Here is an 18944-nt window from a genome sequence, read left to right on the forward strand (position 1 = left end):
GCATTTCAACTGCTTCTAATCGTTCAGGCCGCCAAGGACACAGGTGGACATCCCAGTGGAAGGAACGACACTGGTGAGACATGGGGGCACACGTCATGACGATGCTCCATCAGGCAGCTTTAAGTAGTTCAGAGTCACTGAAGCAGGGAGGGGCAGGCCGACACGGTCCAAATCACAAACGCTTTGTTAGTTGCACTAAGGAATTGCAATTTCATTCACTGAGTAAAGTGCAACCATTGAGATATATTAAAGTGTAGGATAATAAGAGAGTAAAAATAGCTATTGTTTACAAGCACCACTATACACTTGGCATCGAATCTTCACAACAACTCTGAACGGGGCAATATTATCCCTGTTTTACAGATGAGGAAACTAAGCCGTAATGAGGTTAAGTGGCTGCCCAATGTGGTAGATTGCAAAAATGACCGCAACTCTCCATCCCTCCCCGTGTTTGTCACGTTGTAGTCACTTTGCAAGGGGACTCTGCGGTTCCTTCCATCAAGAGTGGAATCTGTTTTCCCACCCACTGGCCTTTGGGGTCAGCATGAACCAGAAGAATGTGGGGAAGCGACAATGGGCCAGTTCCAAGCGTAGGCCTCAAGAGGCCAGGCATGGCTCTGCTCACTCTTCTGGAACCCCGACATTACCACGTGCACAAGGCCCGGTTGGCCTAATGAAGAATGAGAGGTCGGGTAGGGCAGAGTCCAGCTGCTCCAGCTGCAGCCCAGGCATGTGACAGAGCCCAGCCAAGATCAGCAAAGCCACTTCTCCAACCTGCAGCTGACCCCAGACACAAGAGTGAGCCCAGGCGAGACCAGAGCCACCACCAGCTGATCATAGACTCGTGAGCAGTAGAGAATAGGGTTGGTTCGTTTTGGAGCCACTTTGGTTAGTAAAAGCTAACTGAGAAACCCGGCTAACCCAGTGTATAAATGTTGGAGTCAGGATTTGGTCCCAGGCTATGCTTTTTTTTTCCCTCCAGGCTGTGCTTTTAAACACTATTTCTCAGGAACACTGAGATTTCCCAGTTACATTGGTAGGTATCAGTTTTTCAGCACAGCTCACAACTTTCCACTGAATGTGGACCACAGCTGCCCTGTACACCACCTCAAAAAGATTTGGTCAATAGATAAAGGAGGAGCAGGAAAAGACTTGTGTCCCAAGAACATTTTCTACAAATGGCACCTTCAATAATTCTTTTAAGGCAGTGGGTCTCAACCAGAAGTGATTTTGACCCTCTAGGGGACATCAGTGGTGTCTGGAGACATCTTTTATTGTCACCGCCGGGCAGTGCGGGTGCTCCTGGCATATCGTGGAGAGAGGCTAGGGGTACTGCTAAGCGTGCAGCCTAAACGCGTAAGACAACGCCCCCAAACAAAGACTTATCTGGCCCAAAAATGTCAGTCATGGCGAGGTTGACAGACCCCGTTTTAAGATAACATGTAAACGAGACCATCATTATGACTATGATGCAAACACTTCTGAGCAGTGGATCTCAACCCTGGCTACGCACTAGATTCATCCAGGAAATTTTCTTGAAATACCAACACCCAGCCCCCATGCCCAAAGACTCTGACTCAGTTGGGGTGGGGCCATTTAAAAAATTCTTTCCAGGTGATTGTAACGTACAGCTAGGGCAGAAAACCACTACTTTAGGAAAAGTAGCGGACAGTGAGTCATACAAATAAGATAGTGAAATGATGTTTTTAAAAGTATGTCTGCCCCTTCTCTTTGTCAGAGTAGCCTCTGTACCTGGATTCTTGCTCCCCTGGTGTTAGAATCTGACTGCAGCTCTGTGCATGATTCCTTTGAGTCCTGTGGCTTACTTCCCCTGGCTTCTGTCTGTTTCCACCACACTTGCCCCAAACAAACACTTTTTCTCCGATGCAAGACTCTTCCTGCTCACAGATTTTCCTAAGACCTTCATATACAGGAAGATTTCACGATTTACTATAGGCTTTTCTTGATATTTGGGGATTACTGGCAGGACACTCTTTCCAGGAGAGTCTTCTGATATCTCCCTACGTTTATTCACCCTTCTCTTCTGGGCACTCCGGGGTTAACTCAGCAGGCTTGGGATGGTCAAACCGTGCACATATCAAAGAAAAGGACTGGCCTCTGATCTGCTTCTGGGAGATGACCTCTAAGCCCTTGGAATATCCTGCCTGATAAGAGTGTCTTCGTATACCTGGGATCTTGGGCCATGCCAGATGGTTTATGCTAACGTGGGATTTATGGTGAGGGCTTTGGGCCATGCTGTATTAGCTCTGCTTCCGGAGAGGATGGAGACTGAGTAACTAAGGTCAGTGACACACTCACTCTATTGTCTACATGACTGACCCCCAACAAAAACCGTGGACATCAAAGCTTAGGTAAGCTTCCTTGGTTGTGTTGGGAGAATTAAGCAGTATCTCTATGATTCCACTGGGAGGGTACAACTGAAACCCAGTGCCTGGACCCTGCCCTGTGTACCTTTCTCCTTTGCTGATTTTAATCTGTATCTTTCACTGTAACACACTTTAACTGTGAACATAACAGCTTTTCTGAGTTCTGTGAGCCCTCCCAGCAAATCTTCAAACCTGAGGGTGGTCTTGGGGACCACCCTGACACATCTCCCCACTCCCTATTCTCTCTTTTCACATCTTCTGGAATAAACTACAGGGTCCTCTATTTTCTCTTGTAAGGCAATTCTGACCATATGCAGATCATTTGGGGTCTCATGTTTTCTTCTAAGTAGTTTATCAATAAATTTCTTTCAAATAAATTCAGTGTTCTCCATGGAAATGAGGCTGGTAAAAACAATTTTCTCTAGCTTATTATATACTTTTGCAGACATTACTTTGTAAGCATGTGCACACACACACAGAACTGTCCTACCATTACCAGAACCAGGGCTGGGAGTTACTTTTCTGCTAGAATCTAGAAATCATTTCCACTCACTATAAGGCCAGTGAAAGTAGAATGAGAAACACAATTGGCAGTGTACCTCTCTGCAAATAAGGTGAAGGTCTCTTCATCACTTCCTCCCAAGAGCTAATGACTGTGTAGATTCCGCCGTATGGATGTACCATGATTTTTTCAACCAGTTCTCTATTGTTAGATACTTGGGTTGTTTCCAACATTTTTGCTCTTCCATATAAGGCACCAATAAAGATTATTCCACAGTAACCATCAGGCTCTTCTATAGTTATTATTTTAAGATAAATTTCTATACATGGTATTTCTGAATTAAAGAGTACAAATGTTTTTAAGATCTTTTTTTTTTTTTTTTTTTGCGGTACGCGGGCCTCTCACTGTTGTGGCCTCTCCTGTTGCGGAGCACAGGCTCCGGACGTGCAGGCTCAGCAACCATGGCTCACGGGCCCAGCTGCTCTGCGGCACGTGGGATCCTCCCGGAACGGGGCACGAACCCGCGTCCCCTGCAGCGGCAGGCGGACTCTCAACCACTGCGCCACCAGGGAAGCCCTAAGATCTTTGATAGAGTATTTTCTTTGAGGACTATATCAATTAAAAATTCACCAGTTCTATGTAAACATGATTGTTTCCCTGCTTCCTTATCACACTGTGCATTAATTACTTGCTCCATTAATAAACAAATTGCTCTAACAATAAGAGGATAGTTAGCTAAATTATGGGGCACTTATACTACAGAATATTATGCTGCAAAGAATAAGGGAAGCTTCTGGAATATAAAGGTGAAGAGAAGCAAAGAGATAGACTTTTCCTATCCCAACATAATGAAATGGACAAAAATTAACAAAATCTAGATTTAAAAAGCCACCAGGATCATTTAGAGGAAGAGAGGAAGATGTATGACCTTAGGTTTTGGCTCTAAAATGTCAATGGAAAAAAAATACAGAAGCTTCATGCAATTAACAGGCAGCTTCTGCCCTGTACCCCAGGAAGTGTGAAGAGGGGTGAGGAATGGGTAGAAGGTAAAGGTGAAAATCCTGAAAAATCTTAGTAATATCCCCTCATTTGGAGAGAAGACAACTGAGGGGATAAGCCAGCAGCTGGGGGGAAAGTCTCCCACACCCACGGGAAGAGAAGCTCCTTGCTTCCATCTCGGTGTCCTTCCAGAGAGCTGAAAAACAGGTAGGGTCTGGCATGGTATATCCCAGGTGGCAGGAAAGCGGGAAAGGAGATATAGACTGGTCTCAACTACCTCGCTCTAACTACTTACTGCCATAAAAGGACTGGATGGAAGAGGAAACAGTAAAGAAAATATCAGTACATCAGATAAGTCTCCTGATGGTGTGTGTGGCAGGTGGAAGTACCTGGTGCCTGTCCCCCCTCTTCCCCACCTTCTGGCTCAGAGGGGAGTGGGAGGAACCTCTGGGAAAGTTGGGTGAGGGGATAACGGAGGTGGAGTGAGCCCTGTGATGGGGTATTTAACACAATTGCAGAAAACAGGAACCAGCCTTCAGCAGCCACTATGGCTCACTGGCTCAGCCTAGCTCTGTTTCCCTTTGCTGCCTGCCCCACCCTATCCCAATGCAAAAACTGACAAAACAGAAACCCAGGAAGCTCACCCATTTTCCTTTATTTGGGGGAACTCAATAGACATTTACTAAAGTTGACAAATCAGGAAATGGAGGTTTAAAATATTACCTAAAAGTATAAAGCCAACCTAAAATTATAAAGCTAAAAGTTACCAGAAACAAAGTAAGGGGAAGCAGAACAAACATAATCCTCATATCAAAATAGTAGAAAACAAAGTAAATATTAAAAACAGAAAAGATGAGATAATGAAAACAAATCATATCTGTTATTTCCATAAATGTATGTGGAGTTTTAAAAAAGCAATTTAAAGAGAAAGACTTCTTGGATCAAAAAAGCAAAACACAACTTTTGGCTGAAAACAAAAGAATATGTCAAACAAAATATCTCAGGAAGGTTGAAAGGTATGAACAAAGACATACCAGGTGAAGATGACAAAAAGGAAGCTGGGTTCATGATATTAATATCAGACAAAGTTGAATCTAGAATTATACGAGGTAGTTGAGACCAACAGGGGCATTTAATAATGACAAAGGGTGTGTACACACCACAATTAGGCTAAAACTTCACTGATATGAGGACACAATTGAAGACAGTGTCAAAATGATCAGAGCATCAACTACAAACAGACACTAAGGACTAAAAAACTTATGTAGCTCACCTCTCCCAGTCCACAATAGAGAAGGAAATTAAAAAAGAAGATTTAGAGGACCTCAATGTACATTTAATTAGGTCGACTTTGTAGTTTTGCATCAAATGCTGTACACTGACAATAGAGGATACATCTTTTCATAGTCCTGTGGAATTTTTACAGTAATGGACTGCGTATCAAGCCACAAAGAAAATCTTAATAAAATTCAAAAAGTAGAAATATTACAGAATTTTCAATAACACAAGAAAACTAGAAATTAACCACAAAATTAGGAGGGTAAAAAACCTACCACCCACCTGGGTGTGGGAGAAGTGTGGGAAGAGAGAAAGAGATTAAAGAGTATTTTTAAACCAAAATTTCTTAATATCTCAAATAATGGGGCTTCCCTGGTGGCACAGTGGTTAAGAATCCACCTGCCATTGCAGGGGACACAGGTTCAAGCCCTGGTCTGGGAAGATCCCCCATGCCCTGGAGCAACTAAGCCTGTGAGCCACAACTACTGAGCCTGTGCTCTAGAGCCTGTGAGCCACAACTACTGAAGCTTGTGTGCCTAGAACCCGTGCTCCTCAACAAGAGAAACTACCGCAATGAGAAGCCTGTGCACCACAAGGAAGAGTAGCCCCTGCTCACCACAACTAGAGAAAGCCTGCACACAGCAACAAAGACCCAACGCAGCCAAAAATAAATAAATAAATTTATTTAAAAAAATATCTCAAATAATGAAATAAAGTCAATACATATCAAAACCTGTGTCATATGGCACATATGGGTTAAGAGGAAAATACAGAGCCTTAAACAAATATATTAGTAAAGAAGGCAAAAAAACCAAATGAATTTAGTATTCAAAGAAGAGGAAAAAGAACAACAAACTATTCTAGGAAATTAGAAGAAAGAAAACCATAAAGAAATGAATCAACTAGAAAATGAAACAAATTTAGAAAGTACAGTTGGTTAATCCAAGAACTGACTCTTTGGGATGGGGTGGGTTAAAGTGAAATAGATAAACTACAGAGTGAACTAATTAGAAAAAACAAAAACAAAACAGAAAAAGCACTGAAAAGACATTAAAAGTAAGGAGAAGGAAACAACATAATACAGAGGAAATGAAAAGATTTAGTACCTAGCAAAACTTTGTGCAATTACATTTGAAAATCTGAAATAGATGACTTTCCAGGAAAATATAAATAACTGTACCAAAATAAATACAACGCTAGAAATCTTAAAACAGTAAGCAGGAACAAAACTGAGGATGTTATCAACCAGCTCCCTACCAAAAACCCACCAGACTCAGAGAGTTTCTTAGAGGAATTCTTCTAAATAGCCAAGAAATAGACAATTTTGCTTGTATGTAAGTTGTATCAGAGCACACAGAAGTAAAAGACGTTCATATTTTCTGTGAAAGCCACATCAAAACATGAAAATCATGTCACAAAAACCATATACCAAGCTCATTTATAAATATTACATCTTAAATAAGATATTACTAAAGAAAACCTAACATATTTCAGGAATGTAGGTAATGCTAAGTGTTAAGAAATCTTTTTTTTTTTGGCTGCACGGCTTGCGGGATCTCAGTTCCCAGACCAGGGATTGAACCAGGCCATGACAGTGAAAGCCCAGAAATCTAACCACTAGGCAACCAGGGAACTCCCAAAAAAATCTATTAATAATCATTGTTCCCCATACATTTTGTTTTTTTAAAAAATCGCCATAATATAAAAATTTTAATGTTATTAGCATAGACGACAAAATATTCTCTTACGTCTTTCAAAATCTCTACTGTATATCTGGCTAAACCTTTTTTATTTCCAATTTTTGAAATATGCTCTCTATTTTTCTTTGTAAATCTCTCTAGAGTTTTATTTTATTGATCTTATCAAAGATCTGGTATATGGATTTATTTAACATTTGTTTTTCTCTATTGTTTAATATAGTAGTGGCTGACTTTGTCATGACTGATTCTATCTACCTCCTATTTTAGTTCATTTAGTTCTTTCCCACAACATCTTTTTATCAGAAACTTATTTCATTTCTTTCTATGCTTTCTTAATAAAAAGCATTTAAAATTATGATTTTGCCTCTGATTACTGGGTTGCCTCTCTCTCGTAAGTTTTGAAAGGTAGTGTTCTTTTTGTGTTATTTTGTACACAAACAGAAACTAAAGTTTTAATTTCCTCTTTTCCCCAAAGTAATTTTTTTAGGGGATTTTTAAAAATTCTAAGTATTTTGATTTTTTCAGTAATCTGACATTATTCATTTATAGTTTGTTTTTATCAAATATGTAATTTGACTTGTACAATTTCTGCCTTTGGAATTTACTTAAGTTTTCGTTTGGCCTAACGTGTTACCATTTTTTATTTAAATCCTGATTTTCTTGTATTTTGTTCTTTCAGAATGAGAAGAGCCTGTTAATCTCTTGCTTAATTTTATTTTTGTTAATATTTCTTATAATTCCATAGAAATAATTATTTTTAATCCGCACATTCTTTGCCTCAGCCTTGCTTTAAATTTGAGGTAATAAATTCAAAGGCACTTAACAAAAAGCTCTAAGATAAAAAAACTGTTGACTCCAGTTCTTTTGAGAATGCAAAACACTGGCTTTTACTTAAATAGATTTTTAAAAAACATGTTAAAAACATATTTACAATCTAGTGATAAAATTAAGTTAAATACGTACTTTTATGAATTTCTGTCGTCATAAAATTAAGTTTTTGTCTAAGTCTGATAACTATAAAAGGCAAGGAACTTTCTTAAAGTCAGAAATTATTTTAATGCTCCTAGGACCGTTAATTTAAAATCTTAAAAAATTAAATATTTATACAGGAAATGGCATCTGCTAGAGTGTTTGTTGTAGAGAATTTTGCTTGTTTCCTCAATGTTCTAAGCTACATTTATCACGGGAGGTTAATTTTTCTTACTGATGCAATTATAATGAAGCCAGCCAGCATATAAACTCTGTATATTCTCTTGGAGTTAAGGAAAAGCTCTTGGTAAGACTTTTCTCCTTACCGAAGTCATATTATAGAAATAAATGGCGATTATAGTGGAAACTATTTAAAACCACAAAATAGAATCTCACTTTCTTTGACAGTTCCTATCATTTTTTTTCTGCAGTGCTTTGGTTTTTATCTCATAGATGCTCACAACTATTATTATCCTTTAGGAGGATTGTACCTTCTGCCATAATAATACTCTGTCCAAAATGCTTTTTGTCCTCTTTCCTCTAAAATTAATATTACCATTCTGTCTCATTTACTTTTATATTTCTGATGTATTTTAGATCACCCTCCTCCCCCTTTTTTTTTTGCTTAACACTTTTGATTCACTTTCCATAGGTTTGTCTCTTGGAAACATGATATAGCTAGATTTTTTTTTAACAACTTTATTGGAGTATAATGGCTTTACAATGGTATGTTAGTTTCTGCTTTATAACAAAGTGAATCAGTTATACATATACATATGTTCCCATATCTCTTCCCTCTTGTGTCTCCCTCCCTCCCACCCTCCCTATCCCACCCCTCTAGGTGGTCACAAACCACCTAGCTGATCTCCCTGTGCTATGCGGCTGCTTCCCCCTAGCTATCTATTTTACGTTTGGTAGTGTATATATGTCCATGCCGCTCTCTCACTTTGTCACAGCTTACCCTTCCCCCTCCCCATATCCAGCAATCTTGAGAACAAAAAATGGAGCTGGAGGAATCAGGCTCCCTGACTTCAGACTATACTAAAAAGCTACAGTAATCAAGACAGTATGGTACTGGCACGAAAACAGAAATATAGATCAATGGAACAGGATACAGAGCCCAGAGATAAACCCACGCACATATGGTCACCTTACCTTTGATAAAGGAGGCAAGAATATACAGTGGAGAAAAGACAGCCTCTTCAATAAGTGGTGCTGGGAAAACTGGACGGGTACATGTAAAAGTATGAAATTAGAACACTCCCTAACACCATACACAAAAATAAACTCAAAATGGATTAAAGACCTAAATGTAAGACCAGACACTATCGAACTCTTAGCTAGATATTTAAAATCTCATCTAAAAGGGCTTGGTTTTTTAATGGGATTGGTTAAGTCTTTTCATTACTGTTCTGTTAGGTCTTATCATTGTCATCATACTTTATACTTTCTGAAGTTAATGCTCCCTTGTTTATTTTTTCCTCTTGTCATTTGCAGTATGAATCATTCTGCCTTTGTTGGTGTTATTGTTCTACTTTTTATAGATTTGTTCATTTGTTTTATTCCCAGACACACATCCTCTGCTTGGGTAGTTCAGAGTTTCCATAATCCTGTCTTAGTGAAAGGCTGTGATCTTAGGGAAGTGGAATGCAATTTCAATTTAGGAAATGGTTTGAAGCGAATGCTCCCAAGAAGCTCCAATTTCAGGACACTTTTACACAAAGTTCAAGAAGATTCCGGAGCCGCTCTGCTGATTTAATTGTCTTGACTAATCTGTTTACTCAATCAATGTCAGGTAGGCTGAGGGGAATTTGGGATCAGGATGAAATTAATCAATCCATGTCCTGTAGGCCCTGGGGTAAACTCGATCTGTGGGAAGGCAAAAAACTAGCACTGGGGCGTTTATTAATTTGAAATTGGGTTTCTCTAGGTACAGAAGGGCAAATTGAGGATCCCAAACACTTAGATATTTTCCCCTCTCTTTCCTGAGAAAGGTTATGTCGTTTGATCTCATCACCACTTGTTTGGATCCTAACTGCCACTGAATCAACATCTATATTTAAAAAACAAATGAAGCAGAAGAAAAAGAACAGTAGATATGAAAGTAGGAACTACAAAAACAATTGATGTGTTGGAAAATGTTGAGGTCAGGGGGTTGGATGCCAGTTGGGACCTTAGAGTGGAGGCTTTTAATGCAATAGCAGCTGGTGATGGGTAACCTGGATGTTCTCCAAAACGCTGGTAGAGGCGAGCCTCATAAATTAGTTTTGATCACTGTTTGGCATTTCCCATTTTCAGTTTACAGAAGGGCCACTATATAATTTGTATATCTTCTTTTTTTTTTATTGGGGTATAGTTGTTTTACAATGTTGTGTTAGTTTCTACTGTACAGCAAAGTGAAGTAGAGTTGCCTGTGCTATATGTATATCTTCTTTTTGAAGAATTACTTTTGACATATTCATTAAATATTATAATCATGTGATTATACTTATTTAGACACCATATAATCTCTATTGTAGTTAATTCTATTTAATTGGTGCCTTTGTTCATCTTTCCACTTCTCTCAAGACTTCCCTTTTCTTAAGATCTTTCTTTCCAAATTAGTTTTAGTCACATGAGTAAGACACGAACGCATTCTTCTTATTAAATCCAAGTTAGTCTAAGTTTCCTGTCTCCCTCCACAGAGGCACAGAAGTAACCACTCCGGTGTGAATCTATTTTTATCTCTCTCTCTCTCTCTCTCTTTCTCTCATCTATCCATCTATCTATCTAATTAATTTTAAAATGTGGTATTTTTTTAATGACATCACAGTGTACAGCTTGCTTTTTCCCCTTCCCCACATAGTGATATGTTTTAGAGATCTAACCATAGATCTATTTTCAATTGCTACATAAAATTCCTTACAATGGATACACCACAATTTTTTGGCCATAACCCAATTGATGGATACGAGATTGATCTGTTTGGGGGCCACTGTAAACAATGTTTACAATGTTGCAAGGAATTTCCTTCTATATGCCTTCCTGTGTCCATACACAGAGCTTTAGGGAAGAAACTAAGCAGTGAAATTGCTCAATTTACTGTTGTCGTTTTGTATTTCTAGAGCTGTGCTATCCAATACAGTAGCCACTCGCCACATATAGCCACTGAGCACTTGAAATAGAACTACATTTTTAGCTTTACTTAATTTTTAAAATTTTGAAACTGAATCAGAATAACAGTTTTTTTTTGTTATATTGAATTTTGGTAGGACAAACAATTGCGTTGCATAAAATATTATTGTTATAATGTAGGGCACACATGCATTGTTATAGGTCGGCCACCTGTGCACGTTCCTAGGATGATATATAAACACATCACCTATTTAATTGGTGTATATGGACTGATTCAGTTTGAATGATTTTTTTCTGTGCACTGATGTAAATCACTGTAATGTGTTTACTGGAATATTTTATGCAGACAGTATGAGTTGCATGATACCTTTTAAATTGCAATTCGTAATTAAATCAAAATATGTATTATTTTAATTATAATTCAATTACTTTTTTACGTAGGAATCAATTTTAAAGGTATAAAATGAAGGTGTACAAATGATGAAGAATCAAATGGAGCTGTAGGAGCTAGTGACCAAAATAGTAAAAAAAAAAGGGACCGGAAGAAGATAATGCCACAACTTTCACGACGAATGTCAATTGTAATTTGCTGTGGCAGAGCAAAATGAACATGCTGTGTTATTGTGAAACAAACATTTTAAAAAATAATAAACTGGAAAATATTGAGGCATTTCCAGCAAATATACAGTTGAATTTGATAAGAAGTTTTCTCTCTACATTCAAAAAAGAATTGGTGAACCACATGGAAAAATGCCCAATATCAGTAGTCATTAAGAAAATGCAAATCAAAACCAAAATGAGATCTTTTCGCATCTATTAGGATGGCTATTACTGAAAGAACAAACAAACAATCAAAAAAACAAACCCAGAAAATAACAAGCTTTGGTGAGAATGTGGACAAACTGGAACCCTGTGCGTTGCCATGGAAAATGGCATGGTAATTCCTCAAAAAACTAACATAAGAAATACCGTATGATCTAACAATTCCACTTCTTGGTATATATCCAAAAGAAGCAGAAGCAGGGACAGATATTGGTACACTCATGTTCGTAGCAGTATTATTCACAATAGCCAAAAGCTGGAAGTAACTCATTTGTCCGCCAGTGGATGAATGGATATACAAAGTGTGGTATGTACTTAAGCAGAATATTATTCAGCCTGAAAAATGAAGGAAATTCTAACACCTGCTACTACATGGATGAACCTTAAAGACATTACATATACTAAGTGAAATAAGTCAGTCACAAAAGGACAAATATTGCATGATTGCCCTTATATGAGATACCTAGAGTAGTCACATTCATAGAGACAGGAAGTAGAATGGTGCTTGCTCAGGGCTGCAGGGAGAGGGAAATGGAGAGTTAGTCTAATGGGTACAGAGTTTCAGTTGTGGAAGGTTTTAAAAGTTCCGGAGATGAATGGTGGTGATGGTTGCTCAATGTGAATGCACTCAGTACCACAGAACTTTACACTTAAAAATGGTAAATTTTATGTTCGGTATGTTTTCACACACACACACACACACACACACACACACCATTGAAATTAGTTGCCTGAAATCAGAATAAAATGTTGAACAAAAAAATTTTAAATAGGCGTTAACAGAATCAGAGATTGCAAATTTGGCCAGTTATAAAATGATTCTTGCACACACGTGTGCACACACAATTTTCAATGGAAAGATGGTAAAAGAAATTATTTTTTCAGTTATGAAAATTTGGTTAGAAAATTATGAAGAAGAGACTAAAAAGATATTTCATAAAAGTGAACAAGCTTCAACTAAGCCACCAAACAAATGCCCATAGAATAAAAGAATTTATCAAAGACAAATTAATTCAAATTTTGAAAAATAGCAAATTTTAGCTGAATCATGCCATGAGACACTGCCAAATGAATACTTTGGGTATATAAAGGTCTTCCAAATTTATACAGAAACATTGTAAACCCATGGCTCTAAAAAAAACTGTAGATTAGAATTTTTGAATCTTTCACATCTGATAAAGATGAATTTCAGTTAGATATGAAAAAAAATAGTTTCTATCATGCCAGATGGTGCTCCAGCTATGTTCAGTCAAAAATGTGGATTTATTGGAACTTCAAAACAAGAGACTGATGTTTCCCTTATTGCTTCATCCCACCGTATGATATATATTGAAAATATTTGTGTTCACTTTCAGAAGTAAACTCTATGGAAAGTGTTATGGATACAGTTGTTAAAATTACTCAGTGTATGCATTCAAATGCTGTGAATCATCACCAGTTTATGGAAAGGAACAGAAAGCAATGAATATGATGATCTTGTTTCTTAATCTATGTTCATGGGTTGAGTCATGGAAGAGTTTTACAAAGATTTACTGTACTGTCAATTCCAATTCAAGATTTACTTGAAAGAGAAGAAATTCTTCCCAAATATTTAACAATCAAAGATTTAAAAAACGGCAGCATGATTTATGTTTTCTTATTGATATCATAGTGTGTATGAATGAGATACATTTGAAGCTCTAAGGAAAGAGAAAAAGCTTACTTGTGACCAAGCTAGAAAAGTACAAGGATTTACACTGAAACTAAAATTTTTTTATAATGCAAATCAATAATTTTTACACATTTTAATATGAATCAATGTACATAATGCTTTAAGTGGTAATAATCAGCATTATGTAAATTATCTGCAAAACCTACCAAAAAACTGGAAGAAATTTGAAGAAAAATTTTTGTGGGTATTGATAAACTTAAAGTTACTTTTCAATTTGTGCAACACTCCTTTACATTCCATGTGAATACATTGAGTTGATGCAAGAAACAATGTATTAACATAACTTGGACAAACATAGCTTTGAAATTGATATGCTTTTGCTTCAAACAATTCTTCTAATAAAGATGAATTTGTTTTGTCAATGTGGAGGTGAATATTAAAGGCAAGTGATTTTTGGTACTTGATTCAGTAGTTGGAAAACTTTTAAGCAGGTCTGGAACAACTTGGGAGTGTGATTCTACTTTTTCAGCTGTAAATATAGACACAGATCAAATATTTCCAATGAAAACGTAGCATCTGGATGAGCTGTGCCATGAGAGTTAAATACACCCTGAATTCCAAAGACTTAAAAGAACAACAAAAAGGAACATATCTGGATAAATAGTAGGATAAAGGTCCTATTGTGTAGCACTGGGAACTATAGTCAATATCCTATAATAAACCATAATGGAAAAGAATATGAAAAAGAATATATATACGTATAACTGAACACTTTGCTATATACCAGCAAACACTAAATCAACTATACTTCAATAAAATTTTTTAAATGGAACATATCTCAGGAATAATTTTTTATATTGATTACATGTTGACACAATAGTATTTGGGAAATATTGGTCAAATAAAATATAAAAATTAATTTCACCTGTTTCTGCTTTTTTTTTTTCTTTTGCGTGGGACTCTCACTGTTGTGGCCTCTCTCGTTGCGGAGCCCAGGCTCCGGACGCGCAGGCTCAGCGGCCATGGCTCACGGGCCCAGCCGCTCCGCGGCGTGTGGGATCTTCCCGGACTGGGGCACGAACCCGTGTCCCCTGCACCGGCAGGCGGACTCTCAACCACTGCGCCACCAGGAGAGCCCTCTGCCTTTTTTAATGTAGCACTAGAAGATTTTATGTGGACCTAATTAAACTTAAAAGCTTTTGCACAGCAAAGGAAACCATAAACAAGAAAAAAAGACAACGCTCAGAATGGGAGAAAATATTTGCAAACAAAGCAACTGACAAAGGATTAATCTCCAAAATATATAAACAGCTCATGCAGCTCAATATCAAAAAAATAAACAACCCAACCCCAAAATGGGCAGAAGACCTAAATAGACATTTTTCCAAAGAAGACATACAGATGGCCAACAAACACGTGAAAAGATGCTCAACATCGCTAATTATTAGAGAAATGCAAATCAAAACTGCAATGAGGTATGACCTCACACCAGTCAGAATGGTCATTATCAAAAAATCTACAAACAACAAATGCTGGAGGGGGTGTGGAGAAAAGGGGACCCTCTTGCACTGTTGGTGGGAATGTAAATTGATACAGCCACTATGGAGAACAGTATAGAGGTTCCTCAAAAAACTAAAAACAGAACTACCATATGACCCAGCAATCCCACTACTGGGCATATACCCTGAGAAAGCCATAGTTCAAAAAGAGTCATGTACCACAATGTTCATTGCAGCACTATTTACCATAGCCAGGACATGGAAGCAACCTAAATGTCCATCAACAGAGGAATGGATAAAGATGTGGTACACATATACAATGGAATATTACTCAGCCATAAAAAGGAATGAAATTGGGTCATTTGTAGAGACGTGGATGGACTTAGAGAGTGTCATACAGAGTGAAGTAAGTCAGAAAGAGAAAAGCAAATATCGTATACTAACACATATATGTGGAATCTAGAAAAATGGTATAGATGATCTTAGTTGCAAAGCAGAAATAGAGACATAGACATAGAGAACAAATGTATGGATACCAAGGGGGAAAGGGGCGGGGTAGGAGGAATTGGGAGACTGGGATCGACACATATACATTATTGATAACTACATATAAAATAGACAACTGATGGGAACGTACTGTATAGCACAGGGAACTCTACCTAAGGCACTGTGGTAACCTAAATGGGAGGGAAGTCCAAAAAGGAAGAGATGTCTGTATGTGTAGGGCTGATTCATTTCGTTGTGCAGTGGAGGCTAACACAACAGTGTAAAGCAACCATACTCCAATAAAAATTAATTTAAAAAAAAAGCGAAAAAAAAAGTTACATATGTGGCTTGCATTATTATTCTGTTGGACAGCACAGATTAGAATCCGTCCCTTCTGATTAGCACCAGATCTCCCTCTGGGAGAATTACCCATTGTGATTAGGTCTGGCAGGAGGGCAGTTTACGGCACCTGCCGCCTCTCTCAGCTCCCACACTGTGGAAGCCCAAGGAGCAGGATCCAGGATCCATGAACTTGGGCAGTCAGATGCTCACTCCTGGGACTTTGATTCTGGGCTAAGTGGCACAGAGACAGAAGGACTGTTTGGAAGTCAACCTTGACGTGGTATTGGTGGTAGTGTGTGGACCAAATTGTATTGCTGTTACTAACGGGGGGTGGGTTGAAGAGTCAAACAGAATGTCCACTACAGAAGTGTAGCCAGAGGAAGATGTCAAATCAGGCAAAGTTGGCGTCAAGCCATGTGAAGGTTGAGCTAAGCCTCCAAATAGGGAATAAGTGAGAAATGTGGAAGCCAGGGAGATGGAAACGGGACGGAGTGTGGAGTGCAGCGTGCGCTGAGACTAAGTGGTAGCTGAAAGAACCACATAAAGATTAAGTAAGATGCAGATAAGGACTCCATGCCTGCCCTCATCAGCAGTCCTTCTAAGAAAACCATCCTCTGAGTTTTGGAGTGAAGACCTGGATTAATTCAGGAAAAAGGACTCTCTGGAACCATCCAATGCTATGGCAAACAAGGAAGCAATAGTGGGGATTCCTGCTGACAACAGAAGCCACAGACATGATCTCCCCCCTCCTTCCTTCTGCATGGGGCGGGGGGAGGAGGGAGGTGCTGCCCATTTCCTGTCCCCTCATCCTACTTTCTCTAAAGACCAGGTCCTGTGCTTCCCATCAATGGGAAGGAGTCTTAATCCACAGCGAGATTTAAAGGTTCAGGAGCTCAGTCCCTCTGGCTATCATCTCAGGTTTGATGAAGGGTCCAGCTTATAACTGGGCTCCTGTGAGCAAGTCCCTACCTTATGCTCTGGTTCTGATGGCATCTCCCTTCTTCACTCCTGGGACTGAGTCCCTGTCTCAATGCCTTGCTTGGAATGTGGTTTATTCCTCCCAGAGGCTGGAAATGTTCTTTGAATCTCAGCTCAGTGACCACAGTCCTGCTTTCTGCCCACTGATTGATGCTCACCTACCTGACTTACCTGGATCTCAGGTGCTCCTAGACTTCCCATGGCTTGCTCCCCACACCCCTGTGTTGAAACCACCTGTGACAAAATTGCGTGGTCTCTTAAAGTCCAACTACCCATGTAAACTGACCATTCCTTTGGGCACTCTGTTCTGTCTGCAGATCTGAACCTCCTCACCCGGCCTGGGTTCAGAGTCCTTCCCCAAGTGCCTCCTGTGTTGCAGTTTATCCCTGCGTGTCCAGTCCTGTTCGGAGCCTCAAGATCACAGCCACTAATCTGGGCAGAGCCTTTGGGACGATTCTGCTATCTCAGTTCTCTCTGCCTAGAAAAAAAGCTTTCTCTGAGGAACCCAGTGAAACTCAACCTATTCTTTCTGGCTTTTACTTTGATTAATACCATTTCAATTAGCAATTTCCCTCCTAGCTTTCTTCTCCATTGTTTTTCCCAAGAGACCAGCTTCTTTAGCTACTTTTCCCCGATTGAGCTCCATGAGGGCAAGGGTATTTGTTTGTTTAGCTCACTTGATGTGTTCCAAGTACCCAGAATAGAACCTGGCACATAGTAGGTGCTCAGTAAATAACCATTGAATAAAGGAAAAAGAAACTATGACTCAGACTCCTCAGAGGGATTAATACGCGTTAGCAGTGACCAGTACCCATATTAACATATAACACACAGGATAAATCTTACTTATAGCATTTTAGGTAGTTTTTGTTTTATCAGTACTGGTCTTAAGAACAGTCCTTAATACATGAAAGCAGGAACTCTTTTCCTCCCCATTTTGATGTGGATTTCATTTTTTGTCCACCTTTCCACTATCACTGCAGGCCAGCTTTACCAGCCACTACCCAGGTGATGTCACACTGATCCAGCAAACCCACCAGCCAGACTTTCCTTATTATTTCCCTCCTGGATGTTTACAAAAGCCTCCTAACTGGTCTTCCTGACTCCCTTTTTCCCCAACTCCCCAGTTGTCCTCTTTAAGTGGCCACTGACTTTCCTAACACTGACTGCATTGGAGAGAGCATAGGTGTCAGAATGGCCAGAAGGTGACTCACCACCTTGCTATTTGAAGATGGACATGATACGGCAAGCTAGATCTACCTTGAGAAGATAACCGCTGCCGTGGGAGCATGGTCCATTGGCCTCTGTCTTGGACTCATCAGGGTTATGTTTCAAACCTCCCTTTTTTTTCTCTTACCCAGTTTTGATTTCAGCCCTGAGTCATTCAGTGGTCAGAATTTTGAGCTGACACTTCCTCTGGTTTCCTTAGTTGGAACCCCAGGCAGCTCTGGGCTGAACGGACTGACCCATGGACCCCAGTGTGAGTGATACTACCTGTTCCATTCCTCGGGCAGCGGAATGTCTTGGGAGCCAGGACACCTGGCTTCTAGGCCTGGCTCTGCCACTAGTTGCATGACTTTGGGCAAATCACATCACCTCTCTGGGCCTCAGTGTTCACACCTGAGAAATGAAGGGGTTGCATTATATTAGTGATTCTCTGCTTTTAATTTTTTTCTCCCTCCCGAATATAGCCAGTGATATAGATTTACTTATGAGACACACACACATATGCAACTTTTTGGTGCTAATTACATCCCTTTCTTCCCCACTCAAGAAAGCCTATTAGAATGCAAGGGAATGACAGTGGAAATTTGTTTTTATTAGTATTTTTAAAAAATAAGTAATCTGCAAGCTTGATATTTTGACTGTAATAGAGTTACACTTATTGAGGATTTAATTACCCACTTTCAGAATAAAAAGAGAGAGAGGGAGGGAGAGAGAAAGCATAAGGAAGAAAAACTCATCACCTTAATAGTGAGGAATAGTGTGAGATGGGAAACAGGGACCTGGTGGCTTCTGGGTTGGTCTCGGTCTCTACAAACCTCTCATCCTGTGAGGTTCATTAAGCTGACAGTTAAACAATCATTTCTTAATACAAAGCCCCCACAGGCAAACCAATGACATCACCTCATGTTCAGCTAAAGAAACAAAAATCTCTACCTATGCTTTTCTGGAAGAAAACTTGCCAAGAAAGTTTCTCATCTCCAGTATGGCTTC

The 18944-nt window shown here is 39.2% G+C and overlaps 1 protein-coding gene across 4 annotated transcripts in view; it reads right to left on the minus strand.

Annotated features, from left to right (window-relative positions):
* TNRC6A (trinucleotide repeat containing adaptor 6A) overlaps positions 1–18944 on the minus strand; it is a 208240-nt gene that overhangs the window by 150254 nt on the left and 39042 nt on the right. For 3 of the 4 annotated variants that reach the window (XM_027126603.1, XM_027126601.1, XM_027126610.1), the window contains one exon: positions 18222–18347. In XM_027126603.1, the coding sequence (XP_026982404.1) occupies positions 18222–18301 (80 nt within the window). In that variant the 5' untranslated portion in view covers positions 18302–18347. Of the gene's footprint in view, positions 1–18221; positions 18348–18944 lie in introns of those variants that run through there. The other variant, XM_027126608.1, reaches the window with a different exon arrangement.

Source organism: Aethalodelphis obliquidens, unplaced genomic scaffold (genome assembly GCF_003676395.1).
Source record: "Aethalodelphis obliquidens isolate GAN/ISIS:26980383/991018 unplaced genomic scaffold, ASM367639v1 scaffold30, whole genome shotgun sequence".
In the NCBI taxonomy this organism is placed as follows: Eukaryota; Metazoa; Chordata; class Mammalia; order Artiodactyla; family Delphinidae; genus Aethalodelphis; species Aethalodelphis obliquidens.